Genomic DNA, 25,288 nt, shown 5'->3' with positions numbered 1-25,288 from the left:
TCACCCAAGCCTGGGAGGTTAGAGGCAGCAGTGAGCCATGATCATGCCACTACACTCCAGCCCGATCAACAGAGCAAGACCCTGTCTCCAAGAAAGAAAAACAATTCAGCATGTTCTAAGAATACCCATATTACCTACTCCAATCACATCTGGATTCAAACATACATTCCAAAACCCTTAGAGCAAACAATGTCAAATACATACAATGCTTTTTAAAAATTAGTCACACAAACTAACATTTTCATCAGTTAAGATAACTCAATTAGGTACACACTGTGCTCCAGGGATAGTCCATTTCCAATTTGGTGTAACATTATAATACCTGTACTCAGAAACTGCTTAATTAGTCATCAAGGTACATTTAGTATTATCAGTACCCTGTATCTTAGAATTACCTCACCTCATCCAATGGAGTTATTATTCTCAAACCATCAGATTTTAAAACTTCAAAGTTGTTAGCTTTCATTTAACGTCAACAATTTTATTTCATTTAGCTCAAGCTTTATAAGTCTTCTGGCTCAAATACTGTGCTAAGGTTCCAATCAAATATGGACATAAGTGTACAAAAATTAACTTAAGCACAGGAAAAAATTAATTTAGCCAAATAACTATGTAGTCACTAAACATATAAAGAAGAAATGGAATACAGCTTTTAATATTGAAGTTAAGCTTAGTTATCTTACACCTGTCATTTGATTACTAAAAAGGAAGGTATCTGCATGCTTTGTAAACTGCTCAACCTATGACTGTTCAACATGCTTTAAGAGGAAAAATCCTAACCTACAGTTTCTGCTTTTTCAAGCCAATAAACCTCAAGTATGAAATGTACATGCATACAGGGACAGGACTACTTTAAATCAGCCAAGCTCCTCCCAACACCCACCCACCCACACACAGAAACAACATTGAGTGCAAGACAGTATAAAACTTTATTTCCTAAAATTCAAAGAAAAAGGGAAAATCAGACTCAGATTTAACCAGATTCATATTTCTGAATTTTTTAAAACAAGCACTAGCAACTGCCCTGATGGACACTTACTGGCACAAAATTTCTTAAATAAAATGAAGTTCACTATCACTAATAGGAACTTACAAAGTAGACCAACACTTGATACAATTAAAGCTGACTTGATCAAATATGAAAGGGTAAACTTCAATTCAAAACAGGAAAGTAACAAGAATATATCCACATACGAATGGGTAGGAAGACCAAGCTGAGATATTTCATGCATCATAATTCTATTTCATAATACAGTATCTAAAATTTGCTTCAAAATAGTAGTGGAAGGAAGAATGACAGGGAAACAAGAGTGGCTATGACTGATGGCTGTCATAGCTGGGTGAGAATACATGAAGATTCATTACACCAGTATACTTTGGGGTATGTTTGAAAATTCTTGTAGTAAAAGATTTTTTTAAGTCGAACTGAATACTCCATCTACTCTAAAGGCTACTTTCTCAATATCATACACCACAAACCATGAAACATCAATGTAATGAAATATAATGGAGACATTAAAATTTAAAGTATGTCAACTATTTCAACACACCAAAATGTATACATAAAATGTTAGATTAAAATCCACAATTATGTAAAATCTATTTACACTAACTAAAATGAATTTTAAGCCTCACTCAGTACAGCAATCTCTCTCCTAAAATCAGCCCATGTCTCAAATTTCAGACATTCCTCAAAACTTACAGACTATAAAAAATATAACAAATTTGCTGTTGTTTAAAGTGAGGTTAGTTCCTAATACCTCATAGTATCAAACCAAGTATAATCCAACTTAGGTAACTCTAAGAGTGATACAGACCTGAAGAGACATGGGAGGAGAATTCCCATTTACTAAAACCTGCTATCTGCTAATCTCATTTAATCTTACAGTATCTCAAATGCACACTTCCATCAAATAAAACTATTACTCACCCAATTTTTACAGATAGGAAAATGTAAGACCCAGAGAGGTTAAGTAGGGCTCAACTGCTGGCGTCATCACTGAGTGTCTTTGAGGCTTGCCCTAGGCCACAGCCACTAGGGGACGATGCCATGCAGTTGTGCCCTACTTTAAAGTCCAATACACCGGCCACACCACTGCTAGCAAACTAAAAGTCTTCCTTGGCTCAGCGCCTGAAACGCAAACATGCCTGAAAAAATTTAACCTGTGGAACTGAATGGCTTAAATGTCACCGGACAGCTCCCTGAAAAGTAAATTATTCTAGACACATGTAAACAAGAAATAAGACCTTAATTAGCGATTCTGCCCATCATTCTCTCTCTGACTTAGATTTCCACCTATAGGTACCCACTTATAAGAATTTTGACACCTGAGAAAAGCTTTTACTTTCCCCAGTTTGTATTTTAAAATTCCAAATTCTTTTATTAATAAGCTATCAAACTATAAGAAAATAAACATGTCTCAAAAACATTTACAGGAAAAAAAGGTTCCATTTACCACCTTTTTAGAAGTAGGGTGGAACATAACTAATGTTTAATCACATTTACAACTATTGAAGGAAAAATGTAGAATATGATGATCCCATTTAGTTTTAAACACCTTCATCCACACATTAAAAAAAAAGATATATGGGAGAATGTGGGGGTGTTTGTGTGTATACACACTACAACGCTTAAGGTGATTATGTCTGGATAGGAGGTTCCTTTTCTTCATGTTTTCTATTTCTTTTTAAACTTCTACAAAGCACAGCTATTATTTATAGAAAGACGCCTAGAAATGTTATTTTTGTAAATGCATAGAAGAGAAACTGTCTAAAAAAGACTGGCCAGAAACCAATGGAAAACTGATGGTCCCCAGGAGATGAATCAGTGGAACCATAAGTGTTTCCTTGGGTCATTACAAAAGGGAGCTGTATGGGACTTATAAAAGTGTAATTGTTACTTTCAAGCTCACTAAGTTTGTTAAGGTTACTAAGTTTAAGTAATTCCAAAATAAACACATGATCCTTGGGTCTCCAATACTGTCTTAAGTTAAAGTCTGTTACAGTAAGGTTCAGAAACATTAAGAACACCCCTCACTGAAACTCTTACTTGGGGGCCCAGAACATAACCTTATACCACTGGAAAAACAGGTTTAAGGATACCCAAAATAAATAAGCAGTCAATGGGAGCTCCACTTCCCAGTCTATCATTCAGCAACATGATCCCACAATAGTAAAGATGTGGCTCAATCACCAAAACGTTTGCAAACAACAGGAGTCCAGGAGTGATTCTCTTTTAATCTCTATACCACTTACCAGCAATTTTTTAAATCAGTGAACCTTCTCTATACTGATGAGATGCAGGTCCAAGAAAGTAATTATTGTTTGCATCTATGAGTTAGCAACCAACAGATTGCATCCCCAAAAAAGCACGCTAACCAGGAAGGTAAAACCTTATTAAAAACCTTTCCAAGGACAGTAATACACAAACAAAGCAATGCAAGAACACTTTACATCTGCATACAGTAGGAAGTGAAACATGTAAACTGGATAAAACAAATTCAATTCATGTTGAGGCATAACAGAAGCAACCCGGTTATATCAAGATCTCTGGTCCAGCTCATAGAGTTCTTACCAGAGACCACTACAAAATCTGTCAGTGCCTGTAAGGATCGTGGCAGAGAACAGAATTTGGGAAAGAGAGAGTATTCCAAAGTACTATGAACTCCTCTCCTGTACCACAGGTCAACTGTCCCACCACCCCTACACAAGACAACATAAGGATAAACCTGCTGATATCTGACAACATACAGCTCTCTACCCAGAACTGTCCACTAACTAAATCCTTGCCCTAAGTTTTCCCTCTTTAAAGTATTAAGGACATTTTTTCCTGTGTAAAAACATCTGACTTCATAATGAAAATCACTGAGAAAATGAGATCTACTGTGCAGCCAATTTTGCAGAAATATAACCTTCAGACGAGTCAGAGGGTCCTCCTAAGAGTTCTACAAAAACACTGAGAAAGATTTTAAGTGTGTTATCTGTGTTTAAGTTACTTTACTTCTAAGAAGTCAATGTTATATAATATTTCTTGACTATAGTTGACTATGCCAGTAAATTACAGAGTAGTAGTAATATTTCTTCTGGACCAACTTTCTATCTCTAAGGAAAGGCTTTCCATTTTTATAGCTAACATGACAAAATCTACTTTTCAGCCAAACTTCCTCAACCAGCAGTTTAGATACTATTTCATATACTATTAAATTTAACGGCAGGCCTAAATTCAGACTTCTCATTTCACTTTTGCACCTACCAGAAATAATTTCACTCAAAATAATTATGTCTTCAGATGACTTCCTATTTCCACTTAAAGTAGAAACAAATTAGAACACTTCAAATTCTGTTTGCACTTCCCAAATACAGTAATGACTCATTTATCTGGCATCATAAGAAAATGAGGTTTTCCAGATGAAGCATTTTCCAGGTAACAGAAGCCCACAAACACAGAGAACTTGTCTGCCTTGTTCCTTGCTGTTACCCCCAGGACCTAGAACAGTGTCCAGTACATAGTAGATGGGCAGTAATAATTACTGGATGCATAAATAAATAAAAGTACCAAAACTCTTTTATTTTTAACCATTCGTGAAATTTTTTCCTATAATGAATTACAGTCATCCCTCCTTTTTTTAAAAAAAACATGACACTTTTCGAAAAGAAAGTTCTTCTTATTAATTTGGGACACCACTATAAATAGCAATCACTTTACTCCCCTACAATGTATCTTAGTGCCCTTAAGGCTATTAAAATACACTGGGCTTTTTGCCACTATGTAAAAATGGCCTCAGCATGAAACTTTTCCTTTCCTTATATTAACTGTCATTGCTGTGTTTGCTCTTGCTGTCTTATTTTACACACATTAAGTCTGGCAAGGTTCTAAATTTAATTCTGCCTCTAAAGCAGAATAAAATACACGGACTTGGTTACAATTCAGAAGTCTTTTCCACTTATTTCTGACCTGTAGCTACCTTCTAATTCTATTTATTTAACAAACTCCTTGCACACACACATCATCTACCACATTCTACCTAAAATTTGAGATGGTACTATTAGTTTTAAATGAGTATCTTAAGGATTTTTATTTAAGTGCTAAGTTTCAAATATTAATCATGAGCAATGGCTCAAAGACTACCTCCAATATAAACCCCAGGGCATTTTTTTTAATCCATTCAGGAGACACCAGCCATGACAAAGCTGGATTTCATCTGGCTTGATAGGCAGTGATAGGGCCATAATTTAGATTCACGATTCCAAAGTTCATGGCAGCAAAAATCAAACACACTGGCAGCCATGGCATTGAGTGCTTGCAGAGAAGGGCTTATCTCCTGAACCTAAGAGTGGAAAGGATCATTTAAGTATAGCATTTAGTTTATACAATATAACTGAAGTTCCTTCCCCACAACAAACTTTGAATAATGTTTATAATTTAGCAATCAACTGAAATGAAAGAATTACCACAACTGAAATAAAATATTTATGTATTTCAAACCAGTAGAACTACGTCTTCAAAAACTAAAACAAACTAAAAGAAACCTAGTTCTGAATTAGGGATGAATATAAATAAAATCGGGGGTTTGTTTATTCGGGTGTTTGAGTTGCTTTTCTTTTTTTTAAGGATTTCATGAACTTTCATTTGAAGTAAGCACAGTTTACTAAATTAAAGGACTTGATTAAGTATTCTTTAAAAGTAACTAGCTGGGTAAACAATAAAGTAAGTTATCCAAGAGTCAAGAAAAGAAAAATGACTTCAGACTGCATTATTAATATTCTCCAAAATCACCAATCCTTCAACAAAAATAGTTCAACGGAAGATTTCAGTTCCTGGTACTGAACTGAACAAAGAGAACCACATGTTTTTAATGGATGCTCATAAACGACCCAAATAAATCTCCAAAAGAACAGCAGTCGTTCTTTCCGTATTTTTCCCTTTAAAATTCATAAGACCAATTCAACACAGAAATAAAAATTACTGTACTTTATGGCACCACTCACTGTGTGACACATTTATTTGCTGTCATGAAAGTTAGTGCCTCAACAAAGTAAATGAGATTTAGGGAGAAAAAAAATTTCTACCATTTTAAAAAGCACGAAGTGTTCTTGCCATTTGTGGCAAAAAGAGTTTACCTACCTCAAATGAGAAGATTTTCATACTAAGTAAGAAACCTAAGTATTTATATATAAATGATACAAAGAAGCTTTCCAAATAGCTTTTCAATCGATGATGCTGACCTTAGTTCACAATTACACTGCTAACTACCATTTATAAGAAACGAAGCCTACACAACAAAAAAAATGTAACTTACAATTTAACCACTGATGTTCTATTTTCCCTGGCTTTAACACTGAATCACAACACAGAGCAACAGCACACCCTGCTGGAAGTTGGTAATATAAATAATTAGTGGCACTAAACTGCTAAGATTTTACCCAAGAACCAGTAATTTCTCACCAACTGGGGAAAAAAGAGGTTCACAGGGATTAAACATCAGCTGCGATCTTAAAGGTTAAATTAAGACTCAGAATAACTCAAATCAAAAGATACTGCCTTTTTCTGCTCATTCCCCCCCCCAAATTTCCCCAGCCCCACACAGCCCCAACCACCCCAAGTGATTTTAATATTTCTGGCTTTAACCCTAAATAAAAATATTTTCAGATGTGCTTTTTGTAAAGGGAAACTGGTAATGATATAAAAAAGGAAACCAAGGCCATCTTCTGCATATGACTGCCTGAAGTACCCCTTCTCTCCCATCCCACCTTGGCCTTATAAACACCCCTAAAGATTGACATTAAGAAGGCACAAGGCATGGCCAGAAGCAGTGGCTCATGCCTGTAATCCCAGCACTTTGGGAGGCCAAGGTGGGCAGATCACAAGGTCAAGAGATTGAGACCATCCTGGCTGAAATGGTGAAACCCCATCTCTACTAAAAATACAAAAATTAACTGGACATGGTGGTGGGTGTGCACTTGTAGTCCCAGCTACTTGGGAGGCTGAGGCAGGAGAATCGCTTGAACCCGGGAGGGTGCAGTGAGCTGAGATCATACCACAGCACTCCAGCCTGGCAACAGAGAGAAGACTCTGTCTCAAAAAAAAGAAGAATGCACAAGGCAGCCTGGTGGTCTACGAGCCACAATTTACATGCCATTGACAAAATGTCTACACAGATTCTGGAATTCAAAATATGCAGACTATATTAAGAAACCACATGTCCTGAAACTGCATCTAGTACATTTCAACATTTTCAGACATGGAAAATCATGGAAGCCACTATCTAGAGAACCCAGCTCTGTCCTCCCTAACTCAAACTTACAGTAACTCAAGGATGAAGAGAATTGCACTTAACTTTTGTAAATGTGCTCTCTTTGCTATAAATAGAAAACTGTTTGGTACTGCTGAGATTCCTCTTTAGAGCAAACAGGCTATGCTAGCAATGACCTACACTTTAGTATTGGCTTCTTGGCTCCTTGCTCCTACATCTAAAGGTTCTGATTGACCTGTGGTCAATTTGCGGGGCACTCTTTAGTCATGAAGGCCAACAATTATTTTAAAACAAATAAAAAACCCAATGAACAAGGCCAAGGAAGATCTAACACTTAAGTGTAGTTTTCTCCAAGAACTAAAAAGGCAATAAGCATCTCAGTGTATTTTTCTGAGATTGTTTTCAGTGGCATTATTTGATTCATTATCTCCATCAAGGTACATGTAAAATTAAAATTTAAAAAGGATACCAACCTCGAGCCTCTTTTCAAGTGATTCAATTCTGTCCTTTTTACTAGCTAGATTGGCCCGTGTGTAGCGGCTCTGCCCCGGAAGATATAAAACTTGACTGTAGCATTCTTCCCACACCTGGTTATAAGCTTCACTTGAGAGTTCTCCATGGCTCATTCCTTGTTTAACCACTTCCATCTCCTGCACCAAAACGTCCTGGGCCTGTTTACAATAATAATTTCAATAAGTTTAAGTACTACAAATACTTGCTATATCCAGAGAGCGTTAGGAGACTCATTTTTTCCCTCATTCCTTGGGCCAAAGGCAAGGAATTTCGGTTGGTTGTTTTTTTGGAAGTGGGGATAACAATACCTAGGAAAAATACTTAAAAAGCCTTTGAGTCAATGCAGATTGCTTTTTAAAAGTCAAGCATCCATATTTCATCAAAAGCATAAACATCCTTTGCTTTCACTCACTATTACAGCAGCTGCCATTTCTCAGGTACCTATTATTTGCAAGAAACTAGGTTTAAAAGTTTTACCTGCATTATCTCCAAAGGTCACAACCACCTTACAAATTAGCCAATATTAACCTCATTTAAAAGCTAATGAAATTAGGCCCAACACGTGGCTCACTCCTGTAATCCCAGCACTTTGTGAGGCTGAGGTGGGCGGATAACGAGGCCAGGAGTTTGAGACCAGCCTGGCCAACACAGCAAAACCTCATCTCTACTAAAAATCCAAAAATTAGCAGGGCATGGTGGTGCATGCCTCTAATGCCAGCTACTCAGGAGGCTGAGGCACAAGAATCACTTGAACCCAGGAGGCGGAAATTGCAGTGAGCTGGGATTGCACCACTGAGCTCTAGCCTGTGTGACAGAACAAGACTCGGTCCCAAAAAAGGAAAAAAAAAGGCTAATGAAACTAAGGCTCAGAGAGTTTAATCAACTTGTTAAGACCACATCGTTAGTAAGCAGATGAGGCAGAATACAAATGGCATCAATTTGTGTGTACTCCTTCCACTCTCCCACTCCACCGTAAATAATTAGCAAAAGGGAGCTAGGCATCTTTTTGTCAAATGCTATTTCTCTCATCCTGAAGGAATTGCCAGATAATGAGACTGTGGCATGAATCAGATGATAGATCATAAACCAGCTTAGTTCACTACTAAAGAAAACAGTGTAAAATGACAGAATGAGAGAGATAGCTGGACCGGCCTGGGTTCAAATCACAGCTTTACCATTAAAGCAGCTCTCTGAGCTTGCTTAATTTATCTGAGCCCATTTCTCAGCTGAAAATAGCTTTCCAAACAATTATGATGTTGACCTTAGATCAGATGTGTGTGTTATTAGGATTAAGTGAACAATACATTATACAGCCTAGCCCAATGCCAGACTCACAGAATTCCATTAGCATATGAATTTTTTTCCAGCCCTTTACTTCATGGCTTATGAAAAACTGGGAACCACCTTCTGTGCCTTTCAATCTTTCCAGTAATATTAAAAATAAACACATCAAAATCTAAAAAAAACAAGAGAAATCAATAAACAAAAAATTTTAACCAAAAAATGAAAAATCATGTCTATAGAAGATAAAATGGACCCTTAAATATTAACTCTCAAGGGAAATAATGAAAAGAAATCAATTTTAACATACTTTTTCTTTTAAGAAAAAGCAAGTCTGACACTTTATTAAAAGAGAAATGCTATTTTACTCTGTAACTGTACACAGTAAAAATTTACAAGTTCAGATCTTGCAATCATTAGGCGAGAATATGGCTAAGTTATCTTTATCCATAAATAATCTGCTAAGTAAATAGCTGCTTCAAATTATTTTTGGAACAAAAAGAAATAGACACAGATAAATAAAATATGAGAGAATATTTAAACTACTTTGTTTCACAAAATTCCAAACCAATACCTAGAATGATTATTTTTCATAAATTCTGTTAAGGTTTATCCTCTACAGAATCTCCAAAAGCAACAATGTGATCTTTGTTTTAGGTTTCCATACATACAATTTAGGAAAATTTATTTCCTAAATTCCTTTTCCCCTCATATTTTCACTCTAAAAAGAGGAAACTGTGCAAGTATCAATTTCGTAGCCTGATTCTCAATCCCAGTTCAATGATTAAATGTGCTCAACAGAGTAAGCACTCAACAGATGTCAGTTTCCCTACTGCACTTACTAAAAAATGAGTGACTCAGTTATTCTGAAATCAGGGACAACTTGTTGAAATATAAATCAAAACCCTCCTTCCTTTCTCTATTTTCTAAAAATCCTATAATAAATATGTATTACTTATGTGATAAAGAAAATACAAAGTAAGAAATTGTGAGAGGGGAAGAAAGAGGAATAATGCAGGAGAGAAGACAGGAGAGTTTGTAAGAATCTTGTTTGTTTTATCCTAAGTAACCAGGAGCTCATTTCAAATCCATGAGTCTTACTGCTCCTCAGGGCTGAAGGCTAAAGAAAAAAAGACTCAAGCTAATGACCACTCTGCTTCCAACTATGAGACCCACTCTATCTTCTTACACAATTGTGGAGATTTCTATTTACAATCACAGTTGTTTGCTCTGTCAAAGAGAAGGAATAAAATGTGTATGGAGGAAAAGACCAGACACAGACTTCATATAAGAAATCATTTCTGGCCGGGCGCGGTGGCTCAAGCCTGTAATCCCAGCACTTTGGGAGGCCGAGGCAGGTGGATCACGAGGTCAACAGATCGAGACCATCCTGGTCAACATGGTGAAACCCCATCTCTACTAAAAATACAAAAACTTTGCTGGGCATGGTGGCGCGTGCCTGTAATCCCAGCTACTCAGGAGGCTGAGGCGGGAGAATTGCCTGAACCCAGGAGGCGGAGGTTGCGGTGAGCCAAGATTGCGCCATTGCACTCCAGCCTGGGTAACAAGAGCGAAACTCCGTCTAAAAAAAAAAAAAAGAAATCATTTCTTCATGTCTTTATCCAAAAAAGGATATCAGGGGGAAATCAGGTAAGGGGAGTATATTCAGCAAACAAATATTTCCTTTCTTTCAACAGGTGAAAGTTTAATATATAAACATTTTTATATTAGCCTCTCTCTCACCTCTTCATATTATTCTAAATAAGCAAGGTTTTAGTAGTAAAGGCATCAAATTTTCATTCAGAGATAGCAGAGCTGAATACAGAAAATGGCAACTGTAACAACTGTCAATCAAGCCATTAATACCCATGAAACAAAAACATCCTGGTGGTGTTTATTTGATAAAGGTCTAGCACACTGAACATGGGGGACAGAGGTATTTAAAGCATGTCCTTTTCATAACACTTAATCTAAACATGTAACTCCTAATCATATACTTTAGTCGTTTACAAATACCAATGGGGAAAATAAGTTCATTATTTGTCCATGATACACAGCACCTAACAAATAACTAAATCTCAAGACAGAAATATTCCAGCTCAATCATACCTTTTTCAGCTCTTCTTTGGAGAACTTTTCATAAGGATTATGTTCCAGATAGGTAATGTGCTCTGAATTATTGGTACCAAACGCTACAGTTTTGCCTTTTTTACTTCCAGATGGTTCATAAGGGTGATGTAGAAGGTCATAATGAAGCATTGTGATCATTTCTTTTTTGATTAGTTCTTCACTTTTCTGTAAATCTGTTAGAGGTGGCTCTACATTTAAGGGTCTTAGAATAGTTTCATTTACCTAAAAATTTAAAACAAATACAATTACCAAACATATCACTGCAATATATTAACATTAGTACCTGTTACAGCATGAATTAAATAGCAGTTTTACATTTTCGAAAGCAATTTCTATTTTTTTACTTTAAATTCTTATTAGTACTAGTGAAACACTTTAAAGACTGGATTTGAGAACTACCTTGCTATATTCCAGAAAGTAGATGAAATTTTGTTTTACAGTCTTTATGAATGATGTAAAAAGCAGCAATCATATAAAAAGAAACTTAAAACTTCCTAAACCAGAAATTCTAACACTTACTTCTGATGGTCTTGGCAGATCTTTCTGGACAGCTTTATGCATTCGTTTCATTTCCTTTACACGCTCTGCATCTCGTATGGCCTAAAAAATGATTTTTATATCCTTTATTGCAGCTATCGAGTATTTAACATCTCTCAATAAAGCTAAAAACACTTTGGTATGTAAGATCACATATGTTCAAGAGCTAAAGTTTAGAAATTAGTTTAAGTTTGTAGAAAGGCAATGCTAAGGCCACAAAAATGAATGTTTATTCATTCTCATTATAATAGAAACTCAGAGTCCCCACTGTCTACGAGAGCATTCTCCAAATTTGCATGAATCCATCCATCACATAACAAACTTTTCTCATCCAAATGGAAAATGTAAACTCCAAAGAGACTCCCCGCAAAACAACTCTTTCTTCCCTTTCACCCCAAATTACTGACTTTTAATTCAAAAAGCTAGCCAAAAAATGTATTGTTTCTTGATTGTTATGAATAATGTGGGGTAACACATTAAAATTTCATGCCATTTCTGAAGGAGTAAATGGAACTCAAAGTAGCTGAGACCTAAACACAAAAAGTATCATCCTCTGTTCCCCAATGAAAAGCACATTCACATGGGTCCCCTCTAAAATATTATTTCCACTGATGTCATTCTCACTCCAATCCCCTGAGATTAAAGGCTCCTAAAATCCTCCAGCAATGGACTGCAGCAAGAATTACTGAAAGGGGTCATATAATACCAGTACTAGTTTAGGAGTTACCACTTACCCACCATGAGACCTGAGAAAGTTGAGACCATGAGACCTGAATTCATCTGAGCTTATTGAGTATTCCTTATCAGAAATATCTGGCACAAGAGTATCTTAGATTTCTGATTTTTTTCAGATTCTGCAACATCTGCATTATACTAACCAGTTCAGCACCTCTAATTCAAAAAGCTTCAATGAGCATTTCTTTTGAGTGTCATGTCAGCCCTTAAAAAATTTTGAATTTTGGAGTATTTCAGATGTTGGATTTTTGGATTAGCAATGTTCAATCTGTAATACCAATCCTATTTATATCACTGTGCTATTATGTGCAAATGAGAAAATAATTATATATAAGATATATTACTACAAAGTGTTACTAATATTATTCTGACATACTCTAAATTTCCAACTCCAGTTTAGATAGAGGTCTTACTATATTGCCTGGAAAGGATCCTCCCACCTCAGCCTCCCAAGTACCAAGTAGCTGGGACTACAGGCTCCTACCATTGCACTACCCAGGAACCAAGATGTATTTGTTTTTAAAGCTAACCAATAACATCTTTTCTTTGCTAGACTGAAGTAATGTCAAAAAGACTTCCTATGTGTATTTTAGAGAAGCATAATGAATTTGACAGAATGTATTTAAATTTCCATATACATTTTTAAGAATGTCCATCAAAATACTGTGAGTATATTAATTATGTAAATGAGTATTCCTTATTAATGACATGTTATTTACTTTCAAAATTTTTTTCAATATTAAAAAGAAATAGGTAAAGATCTTGAGACATTTAACGGCTATTCTTCATTCTTCAAGCCTGCTGACACATTCAGCCAAGCTCACTTCTTTCAATGCAGTCACCCACCTGCTTTCGAGCATCCACATCGGCAGCATCTTCAATGTAAGTATCATCTATTTCACGTTCTTCCAGCTCCTTCTCAGCATTTTCTGGTAGAACAATTTCAAAATCATTCTTGGGGGCAGGAAGGCCCAGCAACCCTAAACGGAGATGTTCTCGAGATTCTCTTTCCTGTAGAAAAGAAGTACTCCTTCTCAATTCATACACATCAAATATTCAACCAGTATTTTATGAGTCTCTTAGAAACTGATAGCACAACAGGGTGACTCTAGTCAAAATAACTACCTTTCAAAATAACTAAGAGTATAATTGGATGGCTTCTAATACAAAGGTTAAATGCTTGAGGCGATGAATACTCCACTTTCCATGACATGATTAGTACAAATGCATGCCTATATCAACATACCTCATATATCCCATAAATATATACAGCTACTATGTATCTACAAAAATTAAAAATTATAAGAAGAGAAAGGTCTCAAAAAAATCAGCCTAGTATTAATTCTAGAAAAATAATCCTGACTTCAGAACTAAGATAAATCTTTGCTTTGTTTTCTATTCTTCCTTATTCCCAACATTCAGACCAATCGAAAACTTTCACCTGTTATTACTGAAGATACTCTGGGATATTCCAGTAGAAGGTTTGAGGACAGGGCAAAAAAAAGACCCCTATAATTTTCATTTGAGGGAATACATTTCTGACACTGAAATGTAACAGCAAATGAAAAGAACAGGTTCAAAAGTTAGTTTGTCCTTGGACTAATAAAATGCACTCTGAAAGATATCTGAATTTGTATGTGTGTGTTTATTTTTAATAGAAATACTGAATCCCATGTAGGCAAAAGAGAGTCAAGTCCTGATTACCAAAAAAGCCTCCTGGTACCCAGAGTTTTCCCAGAATATTCTCACCACATCCTCAGCTCGCCTTTCCAGCCTCATTTCCCACTACTACTAACATGTACTAGGTTGTGAGGAACAGATGGGTTGTTAGGTCCAAAACATCCTCCGTGCTCACTCATATTGTGGTCTCCATCTGGGACAGCCTCCATCTTCCTTCAGAACCTACCTCCTCAATTAAGGCTTTCCTGTTACCCAACAAATGTGATTATTCCTTTCTTTACCCCAAGCACATTGGTTTTACTCAAAGGGCTTATTCTGTTCTGATATTACAATTATTTTTGGACTTAGTTTAGTACTGCCAATCTCCCCAGAATATAAATTTCCTTAAGACAAAGGACATCTTTATTCAACTTTAGATCCCTCAAATGTCCAAATGCATGCTCTGCATGCATGAAGTTCTCAATGTTTAATTCTTATGTATCCAGTCAGAGGTGGCTTTAGTTGATATCAATTTGGACTTTAAAAAAACATATATAAATCAACCAAATATATACATTAGGTTAGAATTAATTTTAAAATGAAAACAAGCCAGTATCATTAGAAGTTATTTTTTTAATTTCACAATGATTTCTGTAGCATCAGATAATAAGGCCCAATAGCAAAGTAATAAATGCAATTACATGTGCAGAAGCAAAACTTAACTTTTACAATTAGCTTTCTACTTCACCTTGCTGAAGAAAACTTCAGTAAAATCAACAACAAACATCAATATTTGTAAACCTAGTAAGCATAAGGAAAGGTAGGTTTTGAGCCCAAAAGATTCCCTCTTTCATCAAGTCTTACAAATCATTCTCTTTTTTTGGCATCCACAGGTGTATAGATTCTTAAGGTATACGTGATATGAACTAACAGGAGAAATTTTAATTTGGCACCCATGAGATATAAAAAAAATTAAGAGTTTTAAAAGGGAATTGACATTTACCATCTGCTTCACGTAAGAAGGATCACTATAGTCTGCCATTCCATCCTCAGGATTAATGTTTAACTTGTCTCGAAGAGGAGTCCTACCCGGCGTAGAGTTAATAACTGGTTTGGGAGTTGTTCCACTCCGGGGAGTCAGCCCTTCAGTTCCATTAGAAGGAGTCCTAGAAAGACAGGAATCCCAATTAACAGCAGCGCTACTTATATTTTAGATTGTGCTTTCAAATGTTTGTCACATAAATTATTTCGCAGGAAATAAAGAAATAAAGATTCCAGAAATTCTGTCTAGCTAGTTTCATTAGGCTCTCTAGGTTAAAATCAATGTTTGGTCGAGCTACCATGTTATTTAAACATAATATTTTTACTTTTTAACTGTCAATAGTCATTACATATGATATTTTCTAGCCTTTCTAATAAACTAGGTCCACTAAACATTATTTCAACCTTTTCCAGGCACATTAGGGCAGCTAAGAATATGCAGTGGGCAGGGAGATGGGCCACCACACTCAATGACCAGATTCCTCTTTGAATTTGGTTTTGTCTCCTCCCTAACAAGCTGTTGGCTCTCGCGCATCATTATCATTGTCATTACTACTGATGTACACACTTTAAATAGTTCCTCATTTTACATTTTGTTTAGAAACCAAATACCACACTTTTAGAATCCCATCTAAACATGAGTAAGCTCCTGAGGGAGGCCTAAGAGAGTCTCCTAGGAATTAGATCCACAGACTTTGCAGCAACCCATATTTTAATTATTCAAAGTCTTTTTTTTTCCTGGTTGCCTATTTCCTGTATATTGGTGTGTTGCAGAATGGTGATGCTGCCAGACAGCTATTCCTGATAGGTAAGGTGTTATCACATAAGACATGGTCCCTGTCCCCATGGATTTTACAATCTAGGTGACAAACAAGACGTACAGTTGTCCCTAAGTATCCACAGTGATTGGTTCCAGGACCAAAATCTGCAGATACTCAAGTCCCTGATATAAAATGGCATCGTATTTGCATATAACGTTTGCACATCCTCCCATGTACTTTAAATCATCTCTAGATTACTTATAACACTTAATACAATTTAAATACTATATAAATAGTTGTTATACTGTATTTGTATTTGTATTATTTTTTACTGTTGTACTGTTTGGGTTTTTTTGGGATTCTTCTTAAAAAATGGCAGCTTAAAACTAAGCAAAAGAGTTATAAAAAAATACTAATTCTAGTTAATGCATGTGGAAGTGCTTAGGGATCAAACAAACTGATATCTGCAAGTTACTTTGAAATGCATTTAAAAATATGATGAATTGATGGATCGATAGGTGATAAAGCAAATACACTAAAATACTAGCAATCTTAGAATCTAAGTGGTGGCATGATGATACGGATGTTCACTTTAGCATTTGTCAACTTAAACAGGTGAGAGACTGGGTCTCCAAAACAAGGAGTTTATTCAGGAACAACAAGGGATGACTGTGGGATATGCGTGCTATGACAGACCACAGGTATACCCGAGGGTGCTGGGGCAAGGGGAAGGTTTTAATGATAAAAGGGAGAAGTCCATGAAAACTGCTTTGAAATAAAGGCCACTGGTTACAGGGACTTAGCACAGGAGGTGGCATTTATTTTCATTGCCGATATAGATAAGAGCACCCCTTATCTGAAATGTGGGACCAGAAGAGTTTCAGATATGGAATTTTTTCAGATTTGGGGATATTTGCATTATACTGGTTGAGCACGCCAAATCTGAAACTTCGAAACTGAACTGTTTCAACGAGCATTTCCTTTGAGTGTCATGTTGTTGGTGCTCAAAAAGTCTAGATTTTGGATTTTCAGATTTAGGATGTTCAACCTGGTAGGGCAATGTCTTCACAGAAGCAACTTATCTGGAATTTGTGTGGTTTTCAGAAGATCTCTGCAATAATTTCTGTCATGGGCATATGCACATGAGGGTTCCTTTTTCATGAAAATATTACATAAGTGATTCCATTTCAATACTGATAACTTCCACACATTCTTTCAACCTCTCTAAATGCTTGATATTTTCAAAATAAAATGCTGGGGGAAAAGCAACAGTAATACATACACAAAAGGATTACAATCTTAATAAAATTCATAAAGTAATCATTAAAAATGAATCAATCTACTCTAAACTCAAATATAAAGCATTCAAAAATAACGTGACAGGATCCGAAACTTTGCAAAAGGACACTCCAATTAGACAGGCATGGTGGGAGCCTGTAACCCCAGCTACTCGGGAGGCTGAGACACAAGAATCACTTGAACCCAGGAGACAGAGGGGTTCTGTGAACTGATACCGCACCACGGCACTCCAGCCTGGGTACTGTGGTACCCAGGTACTTTTTTTTTCATCTTTAAAAAAAAAGGAGAGGGGGTGCTCCATACTATTTAACCATTCCCTGGATACTATTACTTATTACTATGAAGAAGAAATCAAAGAGGAAAATTGAACACAGGAAGTATTCATTCTCTGTAAACATTACTAAAGCAAACATGCTGCCTAAGTCCTTGAATTCAAGTTTTTCTAAAATAAAAAACATATTTATGTACAATACCTGAATGGAGTAGAGAGAACTGTGTTTGGAGTCTGTACAACCTGCCGCTGTGGAGTTACACCTGAAAAGTCACTCTCATGCAACGGGGTATTAAGTCCACCTTTTAATGGGGTGTCCACATTGGTCAGGGCCATGAGGTTCTGGGCTTCCTGATTAACAAGAAGGCAAAGAATCATGTTTAACAGTTTAGACAGGCTTGCAGAATCTCTTCTGGTCCTACTATACAAATCTTGAAGCAGGCAGAATCCTTACACATTTTCTCAATGAAAACCAATAGAGAAAATGAATACCAGTCACGGCAGATTTTAATACTTCCATTCCTTCTATCAATCTAACACATCTCACATCAGAAGTTTTATACATCAAATAAAGTTTTATATGTAGAGGTATGCTTTTATGGCCTCGCATATGAAATTACCATTACCCAAAAACTTCTCCTATTACTTGTGCCAAACCTCTCCATAATCATGAAATATAAGAATTCAAATTTCCCAGTGTGAGCTTAGGCCAAATGTCTAAATGCCTAGGTTTTAGTCTGGCTTCACCACTAATTCTCTATCCAGTCTTCATTAGTGTCTCTGAGTCTGTTTTTTCTACTGGGAAGTTAAGATACTCCCAAGCAACCTTTCCACTGCACAAGAAAGCAACCTGTGGGGTCAGGTCCCTTTCAGAAGTCTTGCCTGATCTCTTTAGGCAGAACTGACCATGTTCTCTTTAGCACCTCTACTATAACCCTGTCCTCAGTGCTATCTTTACACCCTTAAGTCTCTTAACGTCCAACTTAAGGCCTGTGGCAGAGTTTATTTTCCAAAGATGGTCACTACCTTCTCTCTCATGTTTCATGTTCCCATGTTTAAAATCCAACTGTGATACTCCTTCCATCAAGAGGTAGGATCTATGCCCCCTCCCCTTAAATCTAGGTGGGCTTGTGATTCACCTGTAACCAAGACATTACAACAAAAGTGACAATGCTTGACCTCCCAGGTTAGTTTAGAAAAAATAACGCGGCTTCCCACCACACTCACACTGGAGCTCTGAGATACCAGAGAAGTTCAACCGTTCTGAGACCACCACGCTGTGAGAAAGCCCAAACCACAGGAAAGGCCACATACAAATTCACTCCACATTCCCAACTGAGGACTCACCCAATCAACAGCCAGCATCGACCACCAGACATGGAAGGATGACACCTCCAAATGACTCTATCCCCTATCTGTCAAATCACCCAGAACTGCTGAGTCCTCCTTCCTAAGGCCCTAGACATCACGAAGCACAGACAAACTACTCCTGTGCCCTGTCTGAATTCCTGACTCACAGAAGTCATAAACATAGTAAAATGCACTAAACCACTACGTTTTGTGGCAAAATGAAAATAACCAGAGCAAGACTTACTCCATTATTCTGTATATCTTTATTCATGGGAAAAAAATCTGAAATTTCACACTATCAAAGATCGGGTGTGTGTCCTTTTTGCTATTCCAAATATAAAGCATCTACGGAAAACAATATATGTAGGCTTAGAACTTCTGCATAGGAAAGAGGAGAAATAAGACTCAAATGGCAAAAGTATATATTCCTGGAAGAGTGGGTAACATGTGACATATCATAAGTGCCAAGATTACAAATAGGCAACACTCCCAAAAATGATGTGGCTAAGGAGTGGGGGAGTTTGTCCCAGGTAATAGGGCCAAAGTAATATGCTGGTGCATCTGAGAGCTGTCTCCTATGTAATGAATCATCCTCTTGTCAACCTGGTTACACTGGAATGTTTCCCAGAATCCTGGTACTGAGTTATTTTACATCAAAAATAAAATAGAGGTAGAAGCTGAATGAGAAGCCGAGGTGACAGAGGTGAAGTAGTAATCACCAACCTCCGAAGGCCCTCACTGGTTAGAGGTAGTGACAGACTCGCTGAGGAGCTGACAAGTTCCAGTGTGTCCCTGCTCCTCTTGCTCCTTATATCCAATCCTCCTCCTATATAGGCAGCCCTGGAGACCAACAGCAACCAGACTTCTAGTTTCAAACTCACAGAAACAGCAGTAACAAAAAGCCAACAACCCTCCAGACTTCCATACCAACCTGCTTCCTGCCTAGCCTTCAGATTTCCCTCTAAGCTACGACTCACCCCACCAGGGCTGGTGACCTTTCTCTGTTCTTTAACACTCCTCTTCAGACCTTTCATGCCCTGCTTTTCCCATGACTGTGTATGGGACTAATTCCTCTAACAAATTCCTTCATCTATGATTTTCACAGTGGTTCTGTTCCCTTAACTAAACCTTGACTGATGTACCCTAGACTACATCAGAGGCGGCCAAGAGACAGGGGCAAAACTCCTCATATCCCTAGCTACACACAACAGCAGCCAGAGGTGCTACCTTTATCACACATAGAACAGAGACCCTGAACCAATAAAAGCTGAAAGATGAAAACCAACAAAAGATGAAATTTATCAAAGCTTTACATAAAAATATGTCACAGACTAGACGAAATCTCAACTTCTGTCAGTTCATCCTAGAGATTCCAAAGGGCTTCAACCAATCATAATCATTTCCACTAATAGGTATTTATCTTAGCAGTGACTTCTACTTGTCACCAAACACCCATCCTCTTCCTCCATAGTAACAGAAGCCTCAATTCTTAACCGGCACCTGGCTACCCAGAACAAATATCATATGTTCCCATAGCTGGGACATGTGTGCCTAAGTTCTAGCCAGCAGGACAGAACAGAATGATGTGTGCAAGAGATGTGTTTTTAAGAAAGGAAAGGGTGTGCCCTTTTTCCTCCTTCTTGCTGGCTATATGCAGACATGATGGCTGGTCCTGCAGCCACTGTACCTGTCACAAGGAGAAAAGAAGAAGAGAAACCTGATATGGGGGAGGACAAAACAGCCGGTGCCCAGGTCCCTGACACCAGCCCCAGTTTGATTTAACATTTAGGACATGAAACAGAAATAAACCTCTATTCTATTTAGGACACTGTGAGAGGTTTTCTGTTACAGCTAAACCTAATTCCAACAAATATATAACTTCCCCTACATCTTTTAGAAGAGGAATCCAAAGTTACAAGCCCCAAACTTACTGCATATGGCTCAGGCTCTAAACCTGTTTTGACCTTTTCAAAGTAAGTACTCCTCTCTCAGTTAACATTCACTCATTACCTCAATATTCTTTAACAATCAGTTAAAAGCCTGTATTAAAAACACAAAAGGATACTACAAGGTTATAGGAATTAAGACAGTGTGGTAGTGGCACAAGGTAGATAATAGATCAATAAGACAGAATCGAGAGTCCAGAAATAAACCCTTACATTAATGGTCAATTGATTTTTTAAAGGCTGCTAAGACCATATAATGGGGAAAGAACTGTCTTTACAACAAATTATCTTAGGAAAACTGGATATCCACATGCTCAAGAATAAAGGTAGATCCATACCTAACAGTACATACAAAAAATTAACTTAAAATGGATCACAGACCTAAACGTAAGCACCAAAACGATAAAACTCTGAGGAAAAAACATGGAAGTAACTCTTCAGGACCCAGGGTTGGAAAGAATTTCTTGGATAAGATTAAATGCATAAGCAAAAACGAAAAAGATAGCTAAACTACCCTTCATGAAAATCGAAACCTTCTGTACTGCAAATGAGAACATCAAGAAAGTGAAAACACAACCTACAAAATGAGAAGAAACATCTGCAAATTATATATCAGACAAGGAACTTATATCCAGAATATACAAAGAACTCTTACAATTATAAAAAACTCAGTCAGGTGCAATGGTACACATACATAATTCTAGCACTTTGGGAGGCTCAAGTGGGAGATTCTTGAGGCCAGGAGTTCAAAACCAGCTTAGGCAACACAGCAAGACCCTGTCTCTACATAAATTTTGTTTAATTAAAAAAAAAACAACCCCAATTTAAAAATGGGTGAAGAATATGAATAGCTATTTCTGGAAAAAAAAAAAATATATATATATATATATGGATACACACACACACATATAATATATATATATAATATGTATATAAAAATATATACACATATATGCGCCAGGCCAGGCACAGTGGCTCAAACCTGTAATCCTGACATTTTGGAGGGCAAGGTGGGAAGACTGCTTTAACCCAAGACTTCGAGACTAGCCTGGACAACATAATGAGACCCCATCTCTACAAAAAATAAAAATGAGCCAGGCATAACGGTGCACACCTGTAGTCCCAGCTACTTGAGAGGCTAAGGTGGGAGGGCTGCTTGAACCTGAGAAGTTGAGTCTGCAGTGAGCCATGATGGCGCCACAGCACTCCAGCCTCAGTGACAGAGCAAGACTCTGTCTCAATAATAACAACAACAACAAAGATAAAAAAAATGGCCATTAGCTATTAGGGAAATACAAATCAAAAACACAAGATACCACTTCACAACTAGGATCTGTTTGATTACAAGATAGCTATTATCAAAAAGACAGAAAACAAGTGGTGGTGAGGATATAAAGAAATTAGAACCCTTACACATTCCTATAAAAATGTACAATAGGCGGGCCGGGCGCGGTAGCTCAAGCCTGTAATCCCAGCACTTTGGGAGGCCGAGGCGGGTGGATCACGAGGTCAAGAGATCGAGACCATCCGGGTCAACATGGTGAAACCCCGTCTCTACTAAAAATACAAAAAATTAGCTGGGCATGGTGGTGCGTGCCTGTAATCCCAGCTATTCGGGAGGCTGAGGCAGGAGAATTGCCTGAACCCGGGAGGCGGAGGGTGCGGTGAGCCGAGATCGCGCCATTGCACTCCAGCCTGGGTAACAAGAGCGAAACTCCGTCTCAAAAAAAAAAAAAAAAAAAAAAGTACAATAGGCTAGGCACGGTGGCTCATGCCTATAAACCCAGCATTTTGGGAGGCTGAGACAGACGAATCATTTGAGGTCAGGAGTTTGAGACCAGCCTGGGCAACATAGTGAGACCCTCCCATCTCTACAAAAAATTAGAAAATTAGTTGGGCCTGGCGGTGCATGCCTGTAGTACCAGCTACTCAGGAGGCCAAGGTGGGAGGATCACTTGAGCCCAGGAGGTTAAGGCTGCAGTGAGCCATGATTGCGCTACACTCTAGCCTGGGCAACAGAGCAACACTGTGTCTCAAAAACAAATAAAATGGTGCAGCCACTTCAGAAAACAGTCTGGCAGTTCCTCATAAAGTTAAACATAGTGACCACAGGACCTAGCAATTCCATTCCTAGGTATACCTGCAAGAGAAAGGAAAAACGTGTCCACATAAACATCTGTTCAAAGCAGCATTATTCCTAACAGTCAAAAGGTAAAAAGAACCCACATGTCCATCAGCTGCTAAGTGGATAAACAAACATGGTATATTCGTATAATTAAATATTATGCAGCAACAAAAAAGAATGAAGTACTGATACAAGCTACAACATGGATAAACCTTGACGATATTACACAAAGTGAAAAAAGCTAGTCACAAAAGATCATATGTATGATTTCATTTATATATATATGCAGAATAAGGAACTCAATAGAGACACAAAGCAGATTAATTGTTGCATAAAACTGGCAGGTTTGAGGGGAATAGGGAATGACTGCTAATGGGTATGGGTTTTCTTTCTGGATGATGAAATTATTCTAAAATTGACTGTGGTGATGGGTAAACAACTCAGTGAATATAGTAAAAACGGGTGAATTCTGTAAGAATATTTCAATAATATTGTTAAAAAACATAAAAAGAATTCCATTAAATGTTCCTTATATTACCCTATAATGTAATATATTCCCAAAATTAAAAATGTATATATATTTTAAATTTCAAGTGTGAATAATCACACTTGCAAACTCCTTCAAACAGCACCACTGAAAAAAATGGAGGGGGAGGGGGTCAGGTGCCGTGGCTCATGCCTATAATCCCAGCACTCTGAGAGGCCAAGGCAGGCAGATCACTTGAGTCTAGCAATTCAAGACCAATCTGGGCAATATGGCAAAACCCTGTCTCTACTAAAAGTAAAAAAACTAGCTGGGTATGGTGGTTATGGTCATGCCACTGCACTCCAGCCTGGGTGATGGGAGTGAGACCCCGCCTCAAAAAAAAAAAAAAAGTAGTGGAAAGGTTATTCCTATCTGTCAGAGAAGTGGAGACATCTGAAAGGCTAAGGCGTGGATCAAGTGACAGAATGAGGAAAGCATGCTCTGTATTTTAATGAAAGGGCTGGGTAAGTGCTACACATGCACAAGCAATTCAAAGCCATGTAACACTGACAGAGCCACTATCAGAAGCATCTACATCACTTCAGGGCCACCAGGAAAAGATGGTTGGTGGAATTCTTACAATATCTACAGCCACTACTTCCCCATGTTATTACCAGGTCTATATAATTTAAGTGGATTCCTGTCTATTCTGGACTGTTTAGGCCCCTCCATGTTTATTCTGTGGGTGGTTAGGTTTTCTCTTTCCCAGCCTGCCTGAACAGGCTTATCTGACACTTTACCTGATCTTGAACACCCTGAAACACATTCCTTACTTGTGTTCAGAGTCCCAGGAAATGCAAGATCACATTATTGTTTTTAAAGCTCCTGATATGCTAGACATTTTATTTACTTGAGAAACCCTATGTCCAGGCCTCCTCAAAGCTAATGGGCAATAATTTAGCAAACTTTCATAAAACAATATAAAAGAAGAAAAGGGAGAGGGATAATAAAAAACAAAGTCTATAGGATTTTTACACACACACACACCCACACACACAGGATTTACAAAAGGCACAGGGGCTTTACTCTCTGAAGAGAGTACAACAAAAGACTTCTAAGCCAGAGAATACCAGGAAGAGTTAAGAGCAAAATTATCATTATGAAAATAGAGAAATGAAGCGGAAGTTTTTATTTTAGATTGGAGGCACCCAGCCTTTCTCCCCAAGAAGGTTCCCAGGGGCTGGCCAACTTTATACCCCGTAGACAGGAGACTAGAAATTGCTTATCTGAGGAATCTGACTAAGCAAAAAGAACTAGAAATACTGACATCAAGAATTCCCCAATGAAACATCCCAGCCAGATTAGCCTTCGGGGAAGCTGGGAGGCTATCCACACCTAAGGAGCTTCCAATCAGCTTGTGATTGCCCCCCACGTACCCCTAAACACAGTCAAAGAGCATCAGACTTTTGAGGAAATATCCATTAGCAAAGACAGAAATGAAACAAAACAAAAACTTAGAAACTATGCAAGGAAAAGAAAACTTGTAAAAACAAAACAAAACCACCATTAACAGCCTCAGAGAAATAAGATACTCATGAAATGAGATGTTAAAAAACATGCTGAACAAAACTTTAAAAAGCACTTAAACATTACATATATGATAGCAAATTAAAAACAGAATAAAGATAAAATTGAGAAAATCTCCTACAAATAAATCAAAATCAATGAGATAGAAAACTGGAGAGGAATGAATAGAAAAATTGGAGGTTCATAAAGAGATCAATGAAAGGGAGAAAAAAAATTTAACTAAAAATAATTTTACAAAATTGAAGGCCATGAGCCTCCAGAATGAAAAGATCCACAGTGGTTGAAAAAGATCTACACCAAGAAACATGCATCATAAATCATGTAAGATAATATA

General features: G+C 37.4%; 1 protein-coding gene across 1 annotated transcript in view; it reads right to left on the bottom strand.

Annotated features, from left to right (window-relative positions):
- Positions 1-25,288, bottom strand: part of CDC5L (cell division cycle 5 like) — a 66,377-nt gene that overhangs the window by 18,166 nt on the left and 22,923 nt on the right. The window contains exons 9-14 of the mRNA XM_002746594.7: positions 17,683-17,831; positions 15,112-15,274; positions 13,296-13,460; positions 11,697-11,777; positions 11,157-11,399; positions 7,727-7,924 (exon numbers count right to left, since the gene is read on the bottom strand). Of these exons, the coding sequence (XP_002746640.1) occupies positions 7,727-7,924; positions 11,157-11,399; positions 11,697-11,777; positions 13,296-13,460; positions 15,112-15,274; positions 17,683-17,831 (999 nt within the window). The remainder of the gene's footprint in view (positions 1-7,726; positions 7,925-11,156; positions 11,400-11,696; positions 11,778-13,295; positions 13,461-15,111; positions 15,275-17,682; positions 17,832-25,288) is intronic.

The sequence above is a fragment of the Callithrix jacchus genome, chromosome 4 (genome assembly GCF_049354715.1).
Source record: "Callithrix jacchus isolate 240 chromosome 4, calJac240_pri, whole genome shotgun sequence".
Lineage (NCBI taxonomy): Eukaryota > Metazoa > Chordata > Mammalia > Primates > Cebidae > Callithrix > Callithrix jacchus.
This window is presented reverse-complemented; position numbering and strand designations above follow the sequence as displayed.